The 20924-nt window shown below is 44.5% G+C and overlaps 4 protein-coding genes across 15 annotated transcripts in view; 3 read left to right on the top strand and 1 right to left on the bottom strand.

Moving 5' to 3' along the window:
* The window catches only part of LOC121587871 (C-terminal-binding protein), a 52922-nt gene extending 52300 nt beyond the window's left edge, over nt 1–622 (top strand). For 7 of the 8 annotated variants that reach the window (XM_041905123.1, XM_041905125.1, XM_041905118.1 and 4 more), the window contains exon 9: nt 4–111. Coding sequence is in view for 1 of the 8 variants with exons in the window: in XM_041905127.1 (XP_041761061.1) it covers nt 4–38 (35 nt within the window). In the remaining 7 variants the exon portion in view is untranslated. Of the gene's footprint in view, nt 1–3 lie in introns of all 8 variants that reach the window. The other variant, XM_041905127.1, reaches the window with a different exon arrangement.
* Nucleotides 623–1653: 1031 nt separating this feature from the next.
* Nucleotides 1654–20178, bottom strand: LOC121587870 (NADPH-dependent diflavin oxidoreductase 1). Of its 5 annotated transcripts, XM_041905117.1 has the most exons (9): nt 19191–20178; nt 17099–17586; nt 16732–17028; nt 9740–9821; nt 7318–7448; nt 7101–7240; nt 6856–7001; nt 6546–6778; nt 1654–6471 (listed from the first exon to the last, which is right to left on the bottom strand). In XM_041905117.1, exons 1-9 carry the CDS (start codon nt 20161–20163, stop codon nt 5833–5835), a joined length of 3129 nt encoding a protein of 1042 aa, XP_041761051.1. In that variant the 5' UTR covers nt 20164–20178; the 3' UTR covers nt 1654–5832. The 5 variants fall into 5 exon arrangements, with proteins under 5 accessions (XP_041761051.1, XP_041761047.1, XP_041761048.1 ...); XM_041905113.1 differs by lacking the exons at nt 16732–17028; nt 17099–17586; nt 19191–20178 and adding exons at nt 11967–12658; nt 14809–14992 and having other exon boundaries at nt 9740–9841; XM_041905114.1 differs by lacking the exons at nt 16732–17028; nt 17099–17586; nt 19191–20178 and adding exons at nt 11967–12658; nt 12864–13126 and having other exon boundaries at nt 9740–9841.
* Nucleotides 15208–16531, top strand: LOC121587872 (THO complex subunit 3). Its single transcript, XM_041905129.1, has 2 exons — nt 15208–15632; nt 15704–16531. The coding sequence occupies exons 1-2, from the start codon at nt 15444–15446 to the stop codon at nt 16481–16483; spliced, it is 969 nt and encodes a 322-aa protein (XP_041761063.1). The 5' UTR covers nt 15208–15443; the 3' UTR covers nt 16484–16531.
* Nucleotides 17793–18906, top strand: LOC121587873 (U3 small nucleolar ribonucleoprotein protein IMP4). The gene has a single exon (XM_041905131.1). The coding sequence runs from the start codon at nt 17888–17890 to the stop codon at nt 18827–18829; it is 942 nt and encodes a 313-aa protein (XP_041761065.1). The 5' UTR covers nt 17793–17887; the 3' UTR covers nt 18830–18906.
* Nucleotides 20179–20924: the final 746 nt, after the last annotated feature.

Below are 20924 nucleotides of genomic sequence, written 5' to 3'. Positions count from 1 at the left end.
CAGAAATGGCTGCAAAACTGTTAGCGGGAACTACATGATTCGATTAATGAAAGATATAACAAAAAACAGGAATTACAAACAAGCAATCTCAATTGCAAACAAAAACAAAAATTAAACAGAACAAAACAGCAACAACAACAACAACAGCAACAGCAGCAGCAGCATTAAAAGTCAACAAATGTGTATGGCTTCTAGGCGGGCAAAATGACGACGAAGAAATGAGAAAGAAAAGGGAAAAGGACATTATATGCAAAGGAAAAGCTAGCTACTACAGGAGGAAAGACTCGAAAACAAAAGGAGAGATTATGAATTACAAATGGAGAGTAGGAGGATAGTCCCCCCTCCCCATCCCTCCTGCCAAGAGAGAGAGGGAGAGAGAGAGAGAGAGTAGGGTGCGAGGAAGGCAGTAAAACGTTTGCCACTTAAAAATGTGCAGACCGGCGAGCATAAATTCTAAAATACAAATTGCAAATTGTTCTACAAGTGACACATGAGGAATCTTAAGAAGTAAAAAGAGAAGAAAATACAAACATTCACAAACAACAGAAGTAAAAGCGATAAAAAACGAGGACATAAATACAAAATTTAAGGAACCTAAGGAACAAGTGGACGCAAAAGCGATGTGAAATAACATGAAATAAATAGAAAAAAAGTAAAACGATTATGTTTTTCTTTTTATTACGTATAACAACACTCTTGGAAAGCAATAGTTGAGAAAGTAGGGTTCGTGGGGAGTGGGGGGGGGGGGGGGCGTTTGTTTATCCTCATTTGATACTGTGTTATGTATTGTATTCCTCTGTTTCTTTCATAAGTCGGCATTTATTAAATATGTAAAGACGGATTTAAACTGGGACAAAACTTTTTACTTTAATTTTGTTGCTTCCATTTCTGTTTCCTTTTCCCTTTCTTGTGTACGTCCCCTGTATGTGTTTTTGGTTGATGTCTTCGAAAGAGTTATTAAGCCATATGTGAAGGAAGATTACATAAGGAGAAAACGGGAGGCTATTGATTAATATTTGATAATAATCCTGGTCAAGGGCATGTTTCCGCTTCTTGTCCAATGTTTTACATGCATTACTAAATTGGTTCCATTTGCTGCCACCACATATCATTGCTTATAATAAGATTACTGTTTTATCATTTCTTTTCTAAGCTATCCGCGCTGTAAGATTAACTTTTCTTATCTTATGTTTTATTTGTTGGCTAGCTTTCTTTCCCTTTATTACTTATGAATTTTCTTTGTTAGTTTTATTACTTTTTATATGGCACATGTTACTTTCTTCATCTCTTTCTCTCTCTATCTCTCTTTCACTTTCTCTTTCCCTTTTTTGTTCTTTGCTTACTCGATTCCACTATAAACCATGTTATTTAACACACTATCGTTCCACTATCATATTACTTTGTTACTATCTGTTCTTGTTTATTTCAACCAGTAAAATTAAAACTCAATCCGCATTTTTCAGCAGAGTGTGTATTCGACAACACTTTGTTTTAACTGTCGCATAAGATAGAAAACATCCGCAACAATAACTTCCGGCGCTCAATACACACACACAAAAAAAATCCAATCTAAAAAGGCATTTTGAATGCACCGCAGCAGTGTGTGTCATTAGTGCACTTGCTTGTCTTTTGAGCCTATTCTTTTATGCTTTATTTTTGCTGTGTTTATTGTCATCCGAACAAGGAAAATATTCCCCGTCGACTTTTATTGTGTCTGGTATCGTTTTTGCCATCGCTATTTGTTGTTTGGTAAATGTTGTTCTAATATTTCCATTTCTTTCCACTATCAAAAACAGTGTCCGAAATTTACGATTCATTTCCAATATCTTTTCAAGTACTGTTGGTAATATCCAGTATGAGTTGTTGTATGTAAGTATGAAGAGCTAGAGTTGGATAAGTGCACTCTTTGTGTATATGTGTGTGTGCTGAGTGCGGACACGAGATAAAAATGGTATATATTATGTGTAGTTTGAGCGAAATGTTGTTTTTGAGGTATTAAGAAGAATGATTGATTGATTGATCGTTTGCTAGAGTTTGATTAACAAGAGTAGAAAGTAAGAAGAGGAGGGAGAGAGGGTGGGGAACATTGATTGCATAACAACATTCCCCATAGATAAAAAAGAATCTATCTATACTCTCGCTAATGCATCCATCATCAACTGGTGGCTAGGTAGATAGATTGGTAAAATGTTTCGGGAAAAATGTGTGTGTTGTTTTGCTATTATTTACTATACTTGCAAAATATCTCAGTTCGATACTCTCAAACTCCTTCCATGTTTACTCACTTGTAGCAAACATTGTACTCTAGTTGAAGATAGTTTGTTTAACGTGTAACATGCTTTGTACAAAAGAGATACTTTTAGAAATCGGGTTTTTATGTGACTATGCGTAGTGCGTTTGGATGAGTTGAATGGGTTAAGTTAAAACACGATTTGGAGGTTTTTTTCTTTCTCCCGTACCTTCAGCCATTTGAAATAAGCAATATCGGGGAGTTTTATCGGTGCAACAGCAACACTATAATCCACAATCCCTGACTATGTGTAGCCCAATTGTTTAGAGGAGATTAAGAGAAGAGCAGGCGCTATGTATTTTTTTGGTTTTAGAATAGCTTGCCGTTGTTGATTAATTGTGTGCCACAGTGAGTGTGTGTAATATTGCTTCAGTGAAAGAGAGCGCTACTTAACGCGAACGAAGCGCACATCTGGTTGAAAAAGATCCCTTTCTTTTGCTATCTAATACAATCCCCCTGCCCCTGATCGTTCTATATACGCGTAATAAATTCTTGTGCTTTAATACTATGTATATATGTGTATATAAAGATTAACACCTGCCAACGTCCTTTGTCATTTGGAGTAAAGTACTTTGTTGTCCTGTAACTATTTCGAACAAGTACGCTATCTCGCTATATGATAGTTATATGCTGCTCCCAACAACAAGCACCGCACTAGAATTATTTAATACGTTTGTGTTATTATGCTATGGTTCTTACTGTATTGTATTCATCCATCGATACTTCAGTATGCTTTAGCAGTGAGAGTATCTTCTGGATACTACTGGAGAGCGGGAGAAGTAGTAAAGAGTGGCTTTTTGTAATGAGGAAGTATTTTATTACAACGATTGTTTCTGCTGCACTCTCCTATTGTTCTTGTATTGAAGTTTCCATAGTGCTTGTGTGTATGAAAATTAGGTGTGTATGAATTAGTATTGATTTAAAAAGGACGAAATACAACGGTAGCGGCAGCACTTTTAATTATCGATTTTAAGTCAGCTTCTATAAATTTAGTATCTCAGTGTATGTTTAAAAAACAAATGTTCTGGTTGCTTGTTCGTTATTCTTTTGAGTTTGATTATGTTCGTTTGCGTTCTCTATCGGTAGTACAGTTTGATGGAATTGTTGATAGCTCTCTTTCCCGTAATCGTATAAACAAGTGTTTCGTTTTTTAAACGTGATCATCACAACAGTTCTCTATCGATTTCAGCTAAAAGGTGTGAAAGGTAGTGTAGTATATTTGAAACAAATTTAATAAAAATGAGATAGTAAAAATATACCTTAAATAAACAAAAATGTTAGTGTATGTATTTCAAGCATTTTATTTCGAAAACGTAAAGAAAACGAATAGTAAGTTGCTTCGAACAAGCGAAATAAATCCCAACCCTTGCAAGCGCACACGAATTTTAAACGATATTTTAAAACGTATTTATACTCTAAACGTAATCTTAGTGCAATTTGGCGTCCACTGTAACGTCCGTATCAGTTTTAGATTATAAAAAGTTTGCAAAATTGTAAAAAATATTAAATCATAAACTAAACACTAGTTTACTACGACAAAACCAGAAATCATCAGTCTAACAGTGAAGAAACGGTGACTATCATTTGTAGATTTGCTCTTGGTACATGTTACAACTTAGACAACAACAAAAGGGTAAAAAAAGATCATCATTAACATGAACCGTAATTATGGGGCTTTGAACTAAAATCACCTCTTTTTAAAACCATTTCTGTTTAGTAAATCAGTGCGACACACGGCATAGGTGGTTTGCCTGTTCCGCATTTATGTTTTTGGTCTACATTCCATTTTTTGAGTGAATTGTCAAAATGACACTTGGTCCTATGAGATCCGGTATGTTAAAGCAATTTTAACAGTGTAATTTGGAAATTTCGTGGTCTGCGAGACTGATGACGACTACTTACTACTCAAAATTATACTCCAAGTTGAGCTCCTGCTCTTATACTTAAACTCTTATACTCTTATTATACTTAAAGACAAAACTTAGTTACTTTTTTGGGCACGCTTAAAGTGACGGTTGCTAGTTTTTTGCTTGCGCATGTGACATCTTTCGTTGCTTGAGTTGTAATTAAATGTAGCCAAAGCTTGTGACTAAGAAACACATTAAACGTAAAAGAGCGAATGAGCTGTTTTTTTTTTGTATAATTTTCAATTAACAGTGCAGGATATTTCGCTTTGAATGATTTCCTATCGAGGAGAATACGATCCAATCAATCACTATCTCCAGTAGAAGGTCTTTAAATGAGGACATCTTTCGTTAGTTTCATCATCATTTTGATACATAAAGCTACATCCATGACATGGACATTAAACAATAAATCGGAGCTGATGTTGCAATATCCAAAAGGTTTGACTCGATGATCTTGAAATGCTGATGTCTCCAGTGTGATGGAGGGATGTATAAATATAGCGAAAGTTTTTACTCATTGTAGGTATTTTTTTTTACCGCATCTCGAGATGGCGGCATTATTTTCTCGCATCTTTGTGAGGTAATCCCCCTATAAACATATACTTAAAAACTAAAATTATTTGAAATCTGTAACAGTACGCAGACCTCTAGCAATGTCCTTTCAGATGTTGAGTTTAACAGCGTTCTCCGTGAACCGCAATTGGACCATAAAGAGCGTTGCAATCCAAGCGGTTTCGTTGACTAACTTGTTGTTCAAATACATAATTGGGGTGTTAAAGTGTGTGTTTGGGTCCATTATTATAGCGATTAACATTTATGACTCATAATTTCAGACTAAAACGATGCACTTTGATGAAATTGTTAACTGTTCTCATCGTTTAAAGAGCATACATATCAGTGCAAGGACGCATACACTGAGCGTGTTGATGTGAATGACATACAATGCAATATGATAAAATTAACGAAAATGGAAAAATAATGAACATAAACGCTCAAAAACACAAAGTAATGTTTTGTACTACACCGCTTCTACACGATAGCGTAAAATTCGGTGTTGGCCAAAATCGTATGCAAAACTCAAGATCAAACATTGTTTCTACGTTTGTGAGCTATAATTATTATGTAGAGTTTTGCATACGGTTTTCGCAAACGCGAAATTTGCGCAGTCGTGTAGTAGCGGCGTAGTACAGTTTTTGCAGACCGCAGAAGTCCACACAGATACCGAAAGTACAAAACGGTGAGAATTTCTCCCGACGCTAAAGCATGCATAATAATAAAAAATGAAAAAAAAAGCAAACACTCACAAAGAAAACAAGATCTTGAACGCTTAATTTGTGCGAAACTATATCTCAACCGGTAGAGATTTCCACTTCCCTTCTATCTATCGTCCATCTACTATCCAGACTGTTTGAAAGCTTTCTTTCATTCTGAACAAAGTGATATAGGTTTTGGTAGATGAGCTAGAAACGGAACCCACAGTTCAAACGACGATGATCAGCCACTGATCGTTACTTTAACTTGACCACGCATATACACACCCAGCGTGGGTGTGTTGTTGCTATGGGAATGGGATGCGCCCTCTTAGTACGGTTACGAGACGTACCCGTCGTAGACGCCCATTCCCCAATGCCAGGCCTAGTGGAGCCAGGCGAGGAAGTTGTACTGCACCACCATCGGGAACACCATCGAGAACAGGATGCCGGTAAAGATGCCGGTAATCAGCATGGCGGCGGCAAACATGCCCGCCGTCATTGCGTACTGCGGTTCGACCGATTGCGGCGTGTACATCATGCCGAGCGAGCTGAAGTATCCGGACGTGAAGGCCATCACGATCCCGATGCCCCAGTACACCCAGTCGTTATCGATGTAGACGGGCAGGACGCGCGTAATGTTGAGCGGCTGATAGTTGCAGAAGAGGAACAGCGGCAGAAAGGCGGCCCGCAGCAGGACGGGCCATACCAGGTACTTGGGCTTGGGCCAGGTCACCCAGGACGTCAGCAGGCTGCCGAGCATGGCGCACACGTTGAACGTCAGGAAGCAGCAGATACTCACGAACAGATCGTCGCCGATGATGAAGTTGCTATCCGAGCGCTTGATGTCGGAGTGGACGGCCGGAAACACGGCCAGCGTTATGAAGAACACGAAAAACACGTTAAACAGCTGCGGGAACGCTTGCTTAAAGATGGTCCAGTACGGTGGGCGGGCGCCCGCGTTCGCACGCTGGTTTGATTCGATTTCCTTCTCCTTTAGCAGCTCATGGTAGCGATAGAATTTCTAAAATCGACCCAAAACGATATTAATGTTTTGCGGGTTTGTGTTAGGAGTGGAAAAGGTTCCTCATTACTCACATTCAACGGAAGTGCAAAGTACGTGTCGAAGCACAGCAGCAGCACAAACATCGCAGTAATGAAGTAGTAGATTGCGGCCGTCCTGACCGAAGATGCAAACTGTGAGCTTAGGATCGAGATGATGGACGCAAACGTGCCACTGATGTTGGATCCGAGCACGACCGCACCGGTATACTTGAACGGAAGCTTCGCCGCCATACCGTACACTGTGTTCTGATAAATTCCACCCGCCACTGCAATTCAAACAATCGATTAACAATCGAACAAACAATCGAAAACACACGCGCCCTCCCCGAAATAATATACGCACTGTTCAGTATAACCACCGTGGTCATCGTGATCCAGAAGAATGCACCGGGCCATTCGGATGAGTTAATCATGGCCAGCACCACCGTTACGACAAACACCAGCACTTCGATGAGAATGCTGTAAACGATCCGTTTCGTGAGGTTGCCACTGTGCACGCAGTAGAACAATAGAGATAGAGATGCCACACATTAACTTTCTACACTCTGTGCTGGTTTTTTGATTTGCTGCGCGCTATGCCACACTTACCCAAGGTTGATGAAAATATTGAGCCAATTAAACAGAAGGTTCGGGATCTGGGAAGCAAACCCGATGGACGACAGAAAGTACGTGGCGTACTCCGACTCGACGCCTGTGTAATTTTGACTGAGTTTGTAGTCTACGAAGTACTGTAAGAATGACACGAAAACACTTTGTAAGCATCCTTTGCGTTCATTCGCACCATGAGCCGGTGGCGGTAACTTACGGATTTGGCAGTGATAAACATGTTCCAAGGCATTAGCGTACCCACGCCGTGGATCATTAGCGTGAGGAAGACGAGTCGCAGCTTGTCCCGGGGCGGGTTGAGCTCCATCTTGGCCCGCTCCATCGTCATCCCTGGAAGCAGGTTCCAGCGCGTTAGCAGATAGTACAAGGTGAAAAACATTTTCCTATTTCTTTCTGTGCCAAATGTGTGTTGCAAACAATTGCAGAAATGCAGCTTCCTAACAACAACGACGTGAAGGTTTCGGTAGCGTGTACGCGCCCTTTTCTTTGCACCAGACAAATTCTTCGCCGGTAACTGGACGGTCACACAAAATGACCTCTTCACGTCGGCAGCGTCACTTGTCAACTGGGGGGATGGTTAAGCGTGTGCTAACCGAGGCGGGCCTGCAAGACTTTGCTTGTGTTTCGGAGCAAGAAAGAAACACAAATGACACACACTAACAACGCTTGTCCCCCAAACGGGGGTCGGAATGTGAGGCGACGAAACCTTCGGTAGCTTTTGTGAAAATAGACTAGAGAGAGCGAGAGAGAGAGAGAGAGCGAGAGAGAGAGAGAGAGAGAGAGAGAGAGAGAGAGAGAGAGAGAGAGAGAGAGATGGTGGAAATGCTTGCAAGACTTTGAATTGTTCAAAACGCGCGCCAACCAGGGGAGGCCGATCGATCCGATCGAACAAAAAGATGCCACTGGAATGATCGGGTCGGTGTGTGCTCCGTTTCCCAAAAGGATCGAACGCCAGCATCGAGCGGGATGGCCAAAGTGGAAAATGTAGTACGATGCAAGGCAAAGCAGGACAGCAAATTAAAAAGGGAAGCTAGCATGACTAGCAGAACGAAAACGAAGCAGAAATGTTAAATTATAGTTCCCACTTCCAATGTGTCTTGTGTGCTTCGGTCTTACGGCCAGTTTCATCATCCTGGGGATCCTGAATTCCAGTGCTGCTGTTGGTGGCGAAGACGGAGAGCCCCCGATGAAATTGCATGTTCAACGTGCATCATCTTCCCTTTTGACTCGTCTTTTTCTTTGTTCGGTCGGGATGCAATTCATGTTTCTCTCTGACACTCTTTTCACTTTTGCTACCTTACCGACCCCATCGTTATCGTTCCGGGGGGACCGGGCAGTGCGCCACGGGAAAAATTCGAGGAAATTATTCCCGCCTGACAAGCGATCCACCTAGCGAACCAGACACATAACGAGTTTAAAAACTAAAATTAATTTGTTTTTTTTTTTTTTTTAATTTAATAAAAAATCAATTTCGAATGTTTTCACGTTGATAGTTTATTTGGTTTGTGAAATAATTTCTTTAAAAAATATCTGATAATAATTATCCAACGGATCGAATGTTTCAATCGATTACATTCGGTTGTTCAGTTTAAAATCCTTTTATAAAATTTCACCAGCACGATTAATCGAAACCACGTGCAGGAAGAAACGCTGTACTACTGGCGAGGAGGAAAAGAGAAATCATCGCCAGACACAAAGGTACAGCAACGAAGGAACATCAAAGAAATGGTGAAAATGATGCAAAAATATTAACGGAAACAAAAAAAAAGTGAATAACAAAAAATCGCATTATTTATATGAAACCCCTGAGGCGACCTTCGAGAATTTTTTCAAGGTAATGTTGTCTTTTTTTAATTTTTAAATAAGTCATTTGTAAAATCTTCTTTTGCTGTTTTCTCAGACACACGCAAATACACACGCATGCTGCTGCCTATGTATTGCTTGATAGGTAAATTTAAAAGAAAACTGTGCCAACAGACTTCGAATCGCGCGCAACCTGCTCTACCGAACCACCTAGCGGTCATGTAACAGCAACAATGCGCAGTCCCGTGTGTCAGTTTCCGTGGCTAAGCATGTGAATTGGTTAAATTATGGGGCAGCTGTGTTGGCGTGCATGACTGTTGCCAAAAAACAAAAAAAAAAAGTCGCACGCAAAAACCCATGTCGACAAAACAGGACCAATAAATTATTGTTTCCAATCGAGCAATAATTCACACTTATACCCATCTATCGCAACAGCTCCGTGGATTGCGGTAAAGGGAAGAACGAACGTCGTGTGTGTCTGCGTCGAGGGCGGACTACTTAATGTTCTTTCGTTCTATTAAAACATTAACACACGCAAAACTGCACCCGCGAGCTTTTGCTGACGGGGTTTAAAATTTGTATGTGTGTGAGCTTTAAGCTGACATATGATATAAGCGAATGCAGCGAACGTTAAACAAAATACTGCCCCCACACATTCCAGGCTCAGTGGGGGTGTGCCTTTTTTTAACATGCAAGCTATTTTCTTACGTTGAAATACGCTTAATGCTGCGACCTAAATCATATCTACCTTTCGCATCTATATTTGGCAAAAGAACCTAACCCTTCCTTTCGTCCTTTTTCCCACGGCCCATACTTACCCCTGAAGTTGAGCTCATCGTTTGGTAGATTGTTCTCCTCCCAGGCCGGTGTGAGCCGCACCGGTTCCAGGAAGGGTGATTTCTCCGTGTCATTGTTGGTCCCTGGTGAAATAGTAATAGGAAAAGAAAACTTCGATTAAAAGAGCCGGTATTTTTTATGATCATTAGATTTTAAACATAATTACGTTCTCAATATAAGGAAGCGATTGTAATCGCCCGTTCATTATTATGCTGTTTGATGAAAACAATACCCACAGCGAGTGTTAATTGTGCAATTATAAATGGCACTATCTCGCACAAGTCGCGTGCCAGTGATAAGATTGTTCGCTTGTGGTATTCAAATGAACTGTTTGTCCTAGTTTCAATCAACCTCAACCCCCGTTTGCTCGGGAAAGATCATCATCCATTAATCACACTAATCACCGGAAGGATGAGCAGATCGACGTTAGTTTAACTGGACGTTTTGTTAAACATTCAACATAGAGGAAATTCCCATCGATCCGAGCTTATTTTTATCAGTCCGCCCATGCACAGTTGCAATTCTTTGTTTTGGGATGGGATTCACTCATCATCAGCCGGTGCCATTGTCGTGGTGTAACGCATTTCCTACGTTGTTTATTGTCTACGTTACCCCCTTACGGCATGCTGATAATTGCTCTCGCCATCTTCCGCGCTATCACCATACTACCATGGCCATTTATACGCCATTCGATCGGGCCCTGCTTCTACTAGTGCAACCCGGCCGTGTCTTCATCCGAATCTTGTGTGTTGCATAAAGCAATCTCGGGCAAATTTAATCTGTACTGACGGACAATAAATAACCCTCATCAGTCGCGAGCGCGATACCATTATTCACACAGTTGATCAGCGGGCGAGCTTGCCGGTCCTCGGGGGCGATTCACATGACACGACGATCCAAGGAGGAGAAGGAGCTGTTTGATGGCGCATCAGACACACAAGCACTGGTCCGAAATGATCCGACGTTCCGACTTGTTGAAAGAAAAAAATATGATGTACCCCCGCCCGCCCCGCCCTTTCCCATTACTCGAACCGCTTTTGATACGCGTGATGAATGGGGGATGAATAATATAAAGGTCTATTTTTATCACTGCGCGCATTAAATCGTACCCTGCCTTCCGCCCTTAGATGTCCTCCTGGGTCACACTGGTGCCCTGCTGCGGGCGAGATCTAGATCCCCTTGACACTGGCGAACGGAGCGAATCGCCACCACCTTTTTTTGGTTCACCACTCTTGGACTTCTTGGATGGATGGGCAATAGATCAATTGGGCAGGAATGTGTGTAGTTTAGTAGCATAGCAACCGGCTATGTGGCGAAGGAATTTCTTTTGATCTAGTCGCCAACCCATGGCGATCAATCGAGAGAAGGGGTAGTGTGTCGATCGGGAACCCTTCACGCGATGGTACGCATGCGCATGAGCGTTTCAATCAATTTATTAGCCAATTATGTTGTGCGAAGGAAAAGAAGAAAAGGGGCGAAAGACAACATTCAAGTCTCGTACCACATTCATGCCACAATCATGCCGTATGTGGATACGATAAGACAGGGTCCACTCGCCTCCCCCAGCCTCCCATGCCTTCCATGCCGTCTTTATATCAATCAATCTTTGAAGCGAGCACAAGTGTCGTGTGGCACAGCTTCTTGCTGTAAGTTGCTTATCGAGCTGGACGTGAAGAAATTCGTCTTTTGATAGTGATGAAGCGCTGTTCAATAGCTCCATATCATTTACATGAAACGGTACTATGCATGAGTAATACAGTTAGTAATCTTATTCATGAACTAAACGCTTGCGTAAAAAGCAATTTCCGTTCCTAGGCGGAATCAACATTCAACCCATGAGTGACTTTCTCCAGGGCGCGCGTTTGAAATTTAAATTTAAATTTTAACGAAAACATGAGATACTAAAGCAATGTTTTCACCAGAAAAACCTAAAACTAAAACCGATTGCTCGATCGCGCAAAATTCACTATCCCACGTGCTGTTGTTGTGTTGTGGGGCACTACACAAAACTGTAGGTGCTGTAATTGCACCGACACGTAACAGTTAAAATTAGCATATTAGCATGTTTAGCCGGACGTCACAGCTTCTCGAGATGGCGATAAAATCGTCCAGAAGCGTGCGGTGAGACACCGCCGAACGAACGGAATTGTTTGTTTATTGGGGCCAAAAACCCATCCGCGAGAATGGCGAACGCGCCAAAATACTCACCAGCACCGCCGCTTCTGCTGCTAACGACGCTAATGTTGCCTCCATTTGTCCGCCCACCGCTGCCGGGCAGAAGGTTTTGACTATCGTACGACGCCATCGTTCCCGTTTTTGGTGTGGGAGGGTCGGAGAGCTGTCTTCCGGAAGATCGCGTTGCGTGTCTTATGATGATCCTTCTATAGGCACCGCATACAATGTTGCGCTATCACTCGCACTCGTATCTGCTCGGCCTGTCCTTTCTCACTGTTGCCATTCAGACGCACGTTCGGAGCATGTTAACAGGGCAGTTCATTTCCATCCTGGAGATTAAACTAACAGGCCGCAGACTTCACGACACCGTTGGTTCACGTGGTGTTCTGGTTGCGTGAGTTTTTGCATAAAGCTGGCGCTGCTGGCCCTGTTGCTGCTTCTTCAGAACTGGCGGCGGCGTACCGGTCATTCGGAACGCTGGTAGCGAGCAGGGCGGAGAGGTAAAATATGCAAGTGTAGCGTGTTTGTGTTGGTTCAAATCATTCCTTGGGGTTCAGTTGCAGTGCTGCAATAATTTTCTCCGTCAGCACACAAGAACTGCTGGCTTGGAAAATCCGTGTAATCGATGCCGATGCTTGACGGGGGCAAGATCCCATACACTTGAGCACAAACTTCGTTCACACTGGTCAAGCGGGTGGATCCGGTGCTGCTGTCCCAGTCCCAGCCTGTAATGAAATGATAGTAAAACCGAAGCAATGTTAATGCAAGTCCTTCAGAAGGAGAGATAAAATCAATAACGTAATATTGCCCCTTGTATTACTGATAAGGGCTGATGTATTATCTTACGTCTCAATCAATAATTATGTATATTTGCTGGAGTGTTTTTTTCGCCCTCGCTTCCCATCGTATGCCGCTGCCCATTGTAAGTACCTAGAAACAGCTTCTACTTCATGCTGGGCTCTACTATCGGCAAGGCGTCTGCAATCTGTTGTCTTATCAACTTCGGACCGGACACCCCAGCTAGGAGCAAGCGATCAAACAGTTATTGTTCCGAACCTGCTATGCTATTTTAAAACGGTCGAAAGCTAAAGCGCGTGTCCTTCTTCTTGCTTGCCCTCCTGCAATGACGTCCATTACTCAACAAACTGCCAACCAAACGGCCCCGAATGTGAAGATACTCGAATTACTGCCCAGAAGTGGGCAAGGTTAACGAGAACCATTTGATAACGGTTTCGAGCACACAATGGCAAACTGCCGCTGCTGCTGCTTGTGTACTCTATCATCTTTAACCGACCGATGCCAGATTGTGCAAAGAATTGTGCTGATAGGAAGTACATCCTTCAAGCAAAATGGAGCAGTTTCTGTGCTCTAAGTTAGAAGCAGCATTTCGTTATGTAATACAATTAATTGTCATCCAAAAGCGGTGTAAACCTGTTCCGGCGCGCTAACTGATCTTGCTACGGAATGGTTTAATTATGGAGATTTATTTGATGGGTTGGCCATTTCGATGCAAATACGCCGGCCCGTGATGGTGGTGTCGGATTTGCTCGCCTTGCCGCCTCATTGGTCAAGTGCAGGCGGCGATGAAAAGAAGATAAATAACCGTCGTGACGGTTATTGTTATTGCATTTTAAACGGCTACCAATCGCTGCAGGTGGTAGTAAACCCTTCTGTTCACGATCGAAGTGTGCAGTCGACTCCGCTCTCTCGTCGCAGTGATGCACCATCAAGCGGTCACATGCGATCTCTGTTTAGTGTCGATCAAATGCAGTGAGTAAACCCTTCTTGAATCGAAGTGTGCAATCGACTCAGCTCTCTCGTCGCAGTGATGCACCATCAAGTAGGCACAAGCGATATCTGTTTGTTTAGTCTCACCCAAATGCATCGCATCCCCAGTACGCGAACGACCGCGACGTGCGCGCGTGGTCTATTCATATGCGGCATCGATTAATGATGGTTCTATTCTCGAGGTCTTATAGCCAACACGTGTATCGTATATGAATCGTTGCCGGTTTTCTGGAGTCAGTTTGTTTGCCCTATCTGGGTGCATTAGCGTGCAATATTTACTCGACCATCGTGCGCACTCACAATCAATTATTCATAAAATTATTATTCAACGTACTTTCCCGATTTCCCCTAGTTGGCTGTAATCTGTTGCATATCATGTTGCTGTGCATGAGCTCACTAAGTCCACACAACGAGTGCATTCACATTCACCAGGCTTATCGTGGCCGTCTGATAAGGACGTGTTGCACAATTTACACGTGGGAAATGTCCACATTTTAGTTTTCCGCTTGAACCGTGCCGGAAGTTTTTCGAGACATGAAAGCGCACCGGAAGCAGCAGCAACAGCACACGTCAAACGGCGTACCGTGTGGTGTGACAAACGCACCCCATTCGTCAAAAATCGATCTTAGGGGTCGGGAAATTTTCACTACAAGCCTATTTTTAGAAAAAGCACATTTTCACAAGGCACGAGGAGCACGGGTTGATGTGATCTGAATGTGCAGCATAGCTTGCTAATCTAATTCTCATACATGCTGTTCAGGCGATGCTTGGCTGCAATCGCCGCTGCCGCTTAGGCTCTGTACCATCTATTATCTTACGGAAATATTTACGGTGCAGGGGGGTTTCACACACTTTACAGTTTTCATAGAGAAACAGCACAACGGTAGAGCTGGTAGCTATATCACAGCGGCGACATCCTTTCATTTTTACTGTTGCTCATCGACCAAACAAGTCTACAGCAGGTGCAGGTAAGGAGAGCAACAACTTTCCTTCCGTGGCTACATAATGGGCTGCCTAAAATCGATATCAGAAAGATGCCGCCGCTCGATGGTGGTCGGTTGTTTGGTTTTTGGTAGATCTTACGCACCTTCTCGCGTGTGTACAATTGTCCCGGGCGGGATTAACTTTGTGCCGCTTCGGAACACCGCGCTGCTGGCGGTGTGTCTTCCGTTCACGTGATGGTCAGTGACGGCGGCCAATGTGGTCGCAGTCCAAAGAAGACTGAAATCTCAATGTTGTTACCCGAATAGTACGATGCTGCCCTGTTCTCTTTCCCTATGCCATTAAGCAGTATCTACACTTTGTTGCACTTTGTTTGAATCGGGCAAAAAACCGTTAGCATTGAGGAACTGTAAATAAATCAAGCTTTATGCTGGCATGATGGTAAAAGATAAAGCGACAGAGGAGAAAAAATATTGTGAATAAAGAAGTACGGAACGAAAGAAGTTCAAGAAGTGATATAGATTAATGGTAGTTAATTTACCTATTCTCAGCTCTCGACCAAGCTTCCAATCTACGATGCATTGACAGTTCTTTGAAATCCGACAGAAACGTCAGTTGTCGGAGCTGGTTGTTGGGTTGTTCATTGAGACTCCATGTGAATTGGGTGGTCGATCAAACGGATGTCATTCAGGCTTACAGCACATAAACAAAACAATCTGCCCGTGCCGTTTGTTCGATTTTTTTCGCTTAATATAAGAAGCAAACCAACTACAGATCACAATGGTGAGCAGCAAAACGCAACTCGCTGAGCTACAGGAGTATTTCAAGGGACACAACAAAAGCAGAGAAGCTTCAAAGGCACACACGGCAAAGGTCCATTCGGTTGGGTGGAACTGTGATGGGCGCCGCTTGGCGTCCGGTTCCTTCGACAAGACCGTGGCCGTGTTTACGTTGGATCGGGAACGCTTGGTAATGATGGTGGTAGTGCTTTACGCGAGCGAGCCCCCCGTCTAACCATTTTCCCTTGTATTCATTTTCAGAACAAGGAGAGTACCTATCGCGGCCATACCGGCTCGGTCGATCAGCTATGCTGGCATGCGTCGATGCCGGACCTGCTAAGCACGGCCAGTGGCGACAAGACGGTGCGCATATGGGACGTGCGTGTCGGCAAGTGTGCAACATTTATAAACACGAAGGGGGAAAACATTAACATCACATGGTCACCGGATGGGCACACGATAGCGGTCGGCAACAAGGAGGATCTGGTGACATTCATTGACACGCGCACGCACAAGATCCGTGCCGAGGAACAGTTTAGCTTCGAGGTGAACGAAATCGCCTGGAGCAATGGCAGCGATCTGTTCTTCCTCACCAACGGGCAGGGCTGTGTGCATATCCTTAACTACCCGAACCTGGAGCTGCAGCAGGTCCTGAAGGCGCACCCAAGTACCTGCATCTGTATCGAGTTTGATCCGACGGGTAAATATTTTGCCACCGGTTCGGCCGACGCGCTCGTGTCACTGTGGGACGCAGAAGAGTTGGCCTGTCTGCGAGTGTTTTCCCGACTCGACTGGCCCGTGCGCACGATTTCCTTCAGCCACGATGGAAAACTGTTAGCATCGGCGAGCGAGGATCTGATCATTGACATCGGCGACACGGAGACGGGCGAGAAGGTGGCAGATATCTCCGTGGACGCGGCCACCTTCACCGTGGCCTGGCATCCAAAGCAATACATCCTGGCGTACGCCTGCGACGACAAGGACGCGAACGATAGGCGAAGGGATGCTGGAAGCTTGAAAGTTTGGGGATTTTCCGAATAAGTTCAAAATATCGCTCGATAAATACACTTTTGTAATAGCATTAAGATAGCTTTTTGGTTGTCGCATTTGTTTCCATTTATCAAATAGTTGCGTCCAGTGTTTATTGAAAAGTGAGCTTATGCCCATGTCTCTTCCTGATAGCGATTCGTTTGTATCATCTTCTCTATGTGCTGTGCATCACCGATAGCTTCTATCAAGGCTTCCTTTACCGCTTGAGGCATGTTTTTCGAGCTGCCCGAAACGAGCACGTATCCACCGTTCTCTATCAGCAGTTTTTTCAACAACATACCCTCCTTCTTTATGAGATGCTGCACGTAAACCTTCTCCGGCTGATCGCGAGAAAATGCACAAAATAACTGCAGCATGCCACTCTGTTCCATGCGTTTCAGATCTTCCTCGCAGTGAAAGTCGGCAGTCGAGCTGCGGCACCCGAAAAACAGTACCAACGGTGCCGATGTAGGTGTTTCGGACAGCTCCCTTTCCTGAAGAATGCCCCGGAACGGTGCCAGACCCGTACCTGGACCGATCATTACCAAAGGAGTTTTCTGTAAAACAAAGAAGTAAAACAAGCTTAATTATTTTCAAACAAAACGTTTTTTTATCCGTGCTACTCACATTATCGGCCGGAAGTTGGAATGTGCTCTTTCGTACCCATGCATTTACCATATTTCCAGGTTGCAGGTCTTTTAACCAGTGTGAACACAATCCACGCCGCGGAATGCTCAGCTTTGTCTTGTACTCGATTACGGCAACCAGGATTTGCAGCTTACCACTTTCGACGGCGGAGGCGATTGAAAATGCCCTCGGTTTGATCGGTTGAAATAGCTCAAAAAGTGCCTCCAGGGTGAGACTATTGGTAGCGTGTGGAAAATCCAACAGCACCTCTAAAATCGTCCTTCTCGGTCGGTTAGCATACGCGAACAGTTCCTCCTGACCTTCGTAACGGCTGAACTCGATCAATTTCTCGCGCTCTAGCTCGTTGGAGCAGTTTTTGGCCAACACGGCAAATGCCCTCGCACGTGGTATGGCCGTTAAATCCCAGTACTGTTCCGCAATGGCAACCAGCGGTAGGGGTTTTTGAAGAATTGATGGTACCGGCATTTCTGAAAGAAGGCAATAAGGTAATTCAAGTAAGATCTTTTAAAAATGAAACAAATCAAATGCTTGACGAAAACAATCATGACATGCGTAGCTTTTGTCATCCAGGCGATGGAGTATACATGGCGTCGCAAGTCGACAAAGATATACGACACGAGTCGACATAAGATGAAAGCAACGCAAGGGGCGTAGATGACATTTCGGTAAAACAACGTGCTAATGTTTTGTTGTATTTCTCTGAATCAAGTGCCCCAGCACAGTTGGTCTGTAAAAATAGTGCATTAAATACGGCACAAACGCTACAAAATGCTTCGTCGGCAGGCGCGTTTACGCCGAGAGTATCTTTTCCGAAAGGCAGTTGAAAACAAACACAAAACCATACAGGACAAGAAGGAACGCATTAAACGTTCGCTTGAGGAGCACATACCGATACACGGCGATCTCAAAAAGGATGCATTAGCGCTGCAGGAAAAGCTTAAGTGGACCGACGAGGGTCCCAAACGGGCTGCCGAAATCGGAGGCATCAGCGGTGGAGCAAACACGGCAGATTCCAAGGACGACGAGTACCGGTACGCCGGCTGCGAGGATCCGAAGATCATGATCACAACGTCACGCGATCCCTCCTCCCGCCTGATACAGTTCGTGAAGGAGCTGCGGCTCATCTTTCCCAACGCGCAGCGAATGAACCGCGGTAACTTCGAAATGAAGCAGCTCGTGCACGCCTGCCGGGCAAACAACGTGACGGATTTCATCGTGGTGCACGAGCACAGCGGCGTACCGGACAACCTCGTAATCTGCCATCTGCCGTACGGGCCGACGGCAAGCTTCAACATTTCCGGGGTGGTAATGCGCCACGACATTCCGGACATTGGTACGATGAGCGAGCAGAAGCCGCACCTGATCTTCCACAACTTCAAAACGAAGCTGGCCGAACGAACGATGTCCATCCTGCGGTATCTGTTCCCGGTGCCGAAGGAAGACTCGAAGCGCGTCATGACGTTCGCTAATCATGACGATTTTATCAGCTTCCGGCATCACACCTTCCGCATGGTGGACAAGCAGCTGGAGCTGACGGAGTGTGGGCCGCGCTTCCAGCTGAAGCTGTACCAGATCAAGCTCGGCACGGTGGACGAGCTGGACGCGGCCGACACGGAGTGGGTATATAGACCGTACATGAACACGGCAGCAAAGCGGCGCTTCCTCTCGGACGATGATGGTTGGCAGGAAGATGGTGCAACGCAAGGATAGGCGGTAGAATGTAAGGAAACACGTATAGCTCCATCGCATGCATGTATGCGCGGGGCGTAATAAAGCATACAAACGTGGTCGACAAAGTGTATCGTCTACTGACAACAGTTTGATGAGAAAGGTACATTATCAGTCATTCTAAATAATCGGAGAAAACAGGGTGCAGCATCGTTTGATTGTAACGGTGCTGCACTAAATCCCCCCATCCATCATCATTATCTTATCTAAGTTTGCCATGGCAAGGAGATATCTCAACGGCGCTTCCAACTGTAGAGATGAACGACAACATGCATCTAAAGCTGTTTGCAACATAGTTGATGATCTTGATAAGGATAAATACAGCACACGTAAGTGAACTTACCGGAATCAATGGCTTTCACTTGCACACATGTCTGCTTGTCCAGGCCGAACTCGTGCTGGTGGAAGATTTCAAACAGCTGGTCCACGCTCTCTTTCGAATTGTGCGGCCTCACATATAGCACATCGCCTGAACACCAAGGCACCGCCTTTTTCTCGAAAGTTATCATCCGAACGTCCTGAAAGTGTTCCGCTGCCGTTGTTCGTCGATTTTCCACCACCACCGTTTGGAATCCGTTGGGCATTTTTACGTCCGCATACAGGTCGATGCCTTCCGGACTAATGTCCTTCGTTATATGCCCTTCCTTTGCAATGTCCACCTGCCATCGGAACTCGCGAGGGCTTTCGGGCAGCTTGTGCGTTCCGGCCGACAGTGGCACAATACGTCCCAGCTCATCCCACAGCTGATTGATCCAGGGCAGAAAAACAGCCCCATATCCGAGATCGTGCTGATCGTCGCACAGCCCAACCGGCAGCAGTGCACTTCCGCCGAGCTGCAGCAGACGTTTGTGTAGCTTCTTCGCCACGTAGTTGAACTTTGGGTAGCGCGAATCACCGAGTCCGAGGACGGCAAAGTGCACCTGCTGCAGGGAATCGTTGGGCAAGCTTTTGCGGAGCAGAAACTTCCAGAAGCGCTTCATGTTGTCAGGCTCCTCGCCCTGGCCGTAGGTGGAACAGACGCACACCACAAACCGTTCTCCGATCAGCTCCGAAACGTCGTACTCGTCCATCGGAAGAACGTTCCCGCGGAAGAAGTACATCTTCGATTCGCGCCATATCTGTTCGGCCAGATCTTGTGCCGTGCCGGACTGGCTTCCGTACAGGATGGTAAGCTTGCGTTCCATCATCGTCGTGCTGGGGGCTGTTGAATTGAGGAAAGAACACACACACCAGACAGCACTGTCGCTCTTTGTCCCGTTGCTAGTAAGTGTTTGTATAGCAGCAGTTCTGTTTATATCGGGCATTGTCCTCCTCATAGCGGTATTTCGCAACCAAACAGCTGATTGGGATTGACAGCGAAACTTCACTTTGCTAAGCAGTGGTTAGACGGCACAAATGTGCCAACGGGTGAATTTGAAAAGGAATTTAAAAATGCAGTTTTAAATTTCATTGTTTAGTATTATGGATTTTTATGTCAAGGTCGCTTAATTTTAAAACTCAACAATGATCCATGTTGTTGTGGACGTATTTGCAGGGACTCATGTAAAGTAGTGGTGGGAGCTTGGAATCGGACCTACCCGATTCCGATTCCGTGTTCGGAATCAATTCCAGAGCTCATTCCGATGCTGTAATCGATTCCTGCTCCGGATTCAATTGCAGAGGCGATTCCGTAGTCGGTGCCGGAATCAGAATAAACCTGGAAATCGCAATTTGTCCTGGTAACGGAATCAGGATTGACTCCAGAAACGGAATTAGATCCGGAATGACAATCAGTTCTTGAATTGAAATAAGAAGTTTAAGAAGCAAAATCAGTCTGGGCATCTTAATGAAAATGAATCGTATACAAATATAATTTTATTTTTTTGCGGCTATCAATACGTAGCATCATTAGAACCAAACGCCTTTTCTTATAGAGATGTGGAAACCGACTCCGTTTCGCAGCCGATTCTGATTTCGAAGCCAATTTCGATTCCGGTGCCGATTCCGGTGCCGGTTTCGGAACAAATTCCGGAACCAATTCTGGAGCCTATTCCGATTCCGGAGCCAAATCCGGAAACAATTCCGAACTCGATTCCGA

The sequence above is a fragment of the Anopheles merus genome, chromosome 2R (genome assembly GCF_017562075.2).
Source record: "Anopheles merus strain MAF chromosome 2R, AmerM5.1, whole genome shotgun sequence".
In the NCBI taxonomy this organism is placed as follows: domain Eukaryota; kingdom Metazoa; phylum Arthropoda; class Insecta; order Diptera; family Culicidae; genus Anopheles; species Anopheles merus.
Note: the sequence above shows the minus strand (reverse complement) of the source record. Positions and strands in the feature narration are given on the sequence as shown.

Bases quoted from the DNA above. Each gene is read 5' to 3' on its own strand.
- LOC121587872 (XM_041905129.1), top strand. From the start codon at position 15,444: ATGGTGAGCAGCAAAACGCAACTCGCTGAGCTACAGGAGTATTTCAAG. The intron at 15,633-15,703 runs GTAATGATGGTG...ATTCATTTTCAG, and splicing joins CGTTGGATCGGGAACGCTTG to AACAAGGAGAGTACCTATCG.
- LOC121587870 (XM_041905117.1), bottom strand. From the start codon at position 20,163: ATGAGGAGGACAATGCCCGATATAAACAGAACTGCTGCTATACAAACA. The intron at 7,449-9,739 runs GTAAGTATGGGC...ACCTGCTTCCAG, and splicing joins CGATGAGCTCAACTTCAGGG to GGATGACGATGGAGCGGGCC. The intron at 7,002-7,100 runs GTAAGTGTGGCA...CTGCGTGCACAG, and splicing joins AATATTTTCATCAACCTTGG to TGGCAACCTCACGAAACGGA.
- LOC121587873 (XM_041905131.1), top strand. From the start codon at position 17,888: ATGCTTCGTCGGCAGGCGCGTTTACGCCGAGAGTATCTTTTCCGAAAG.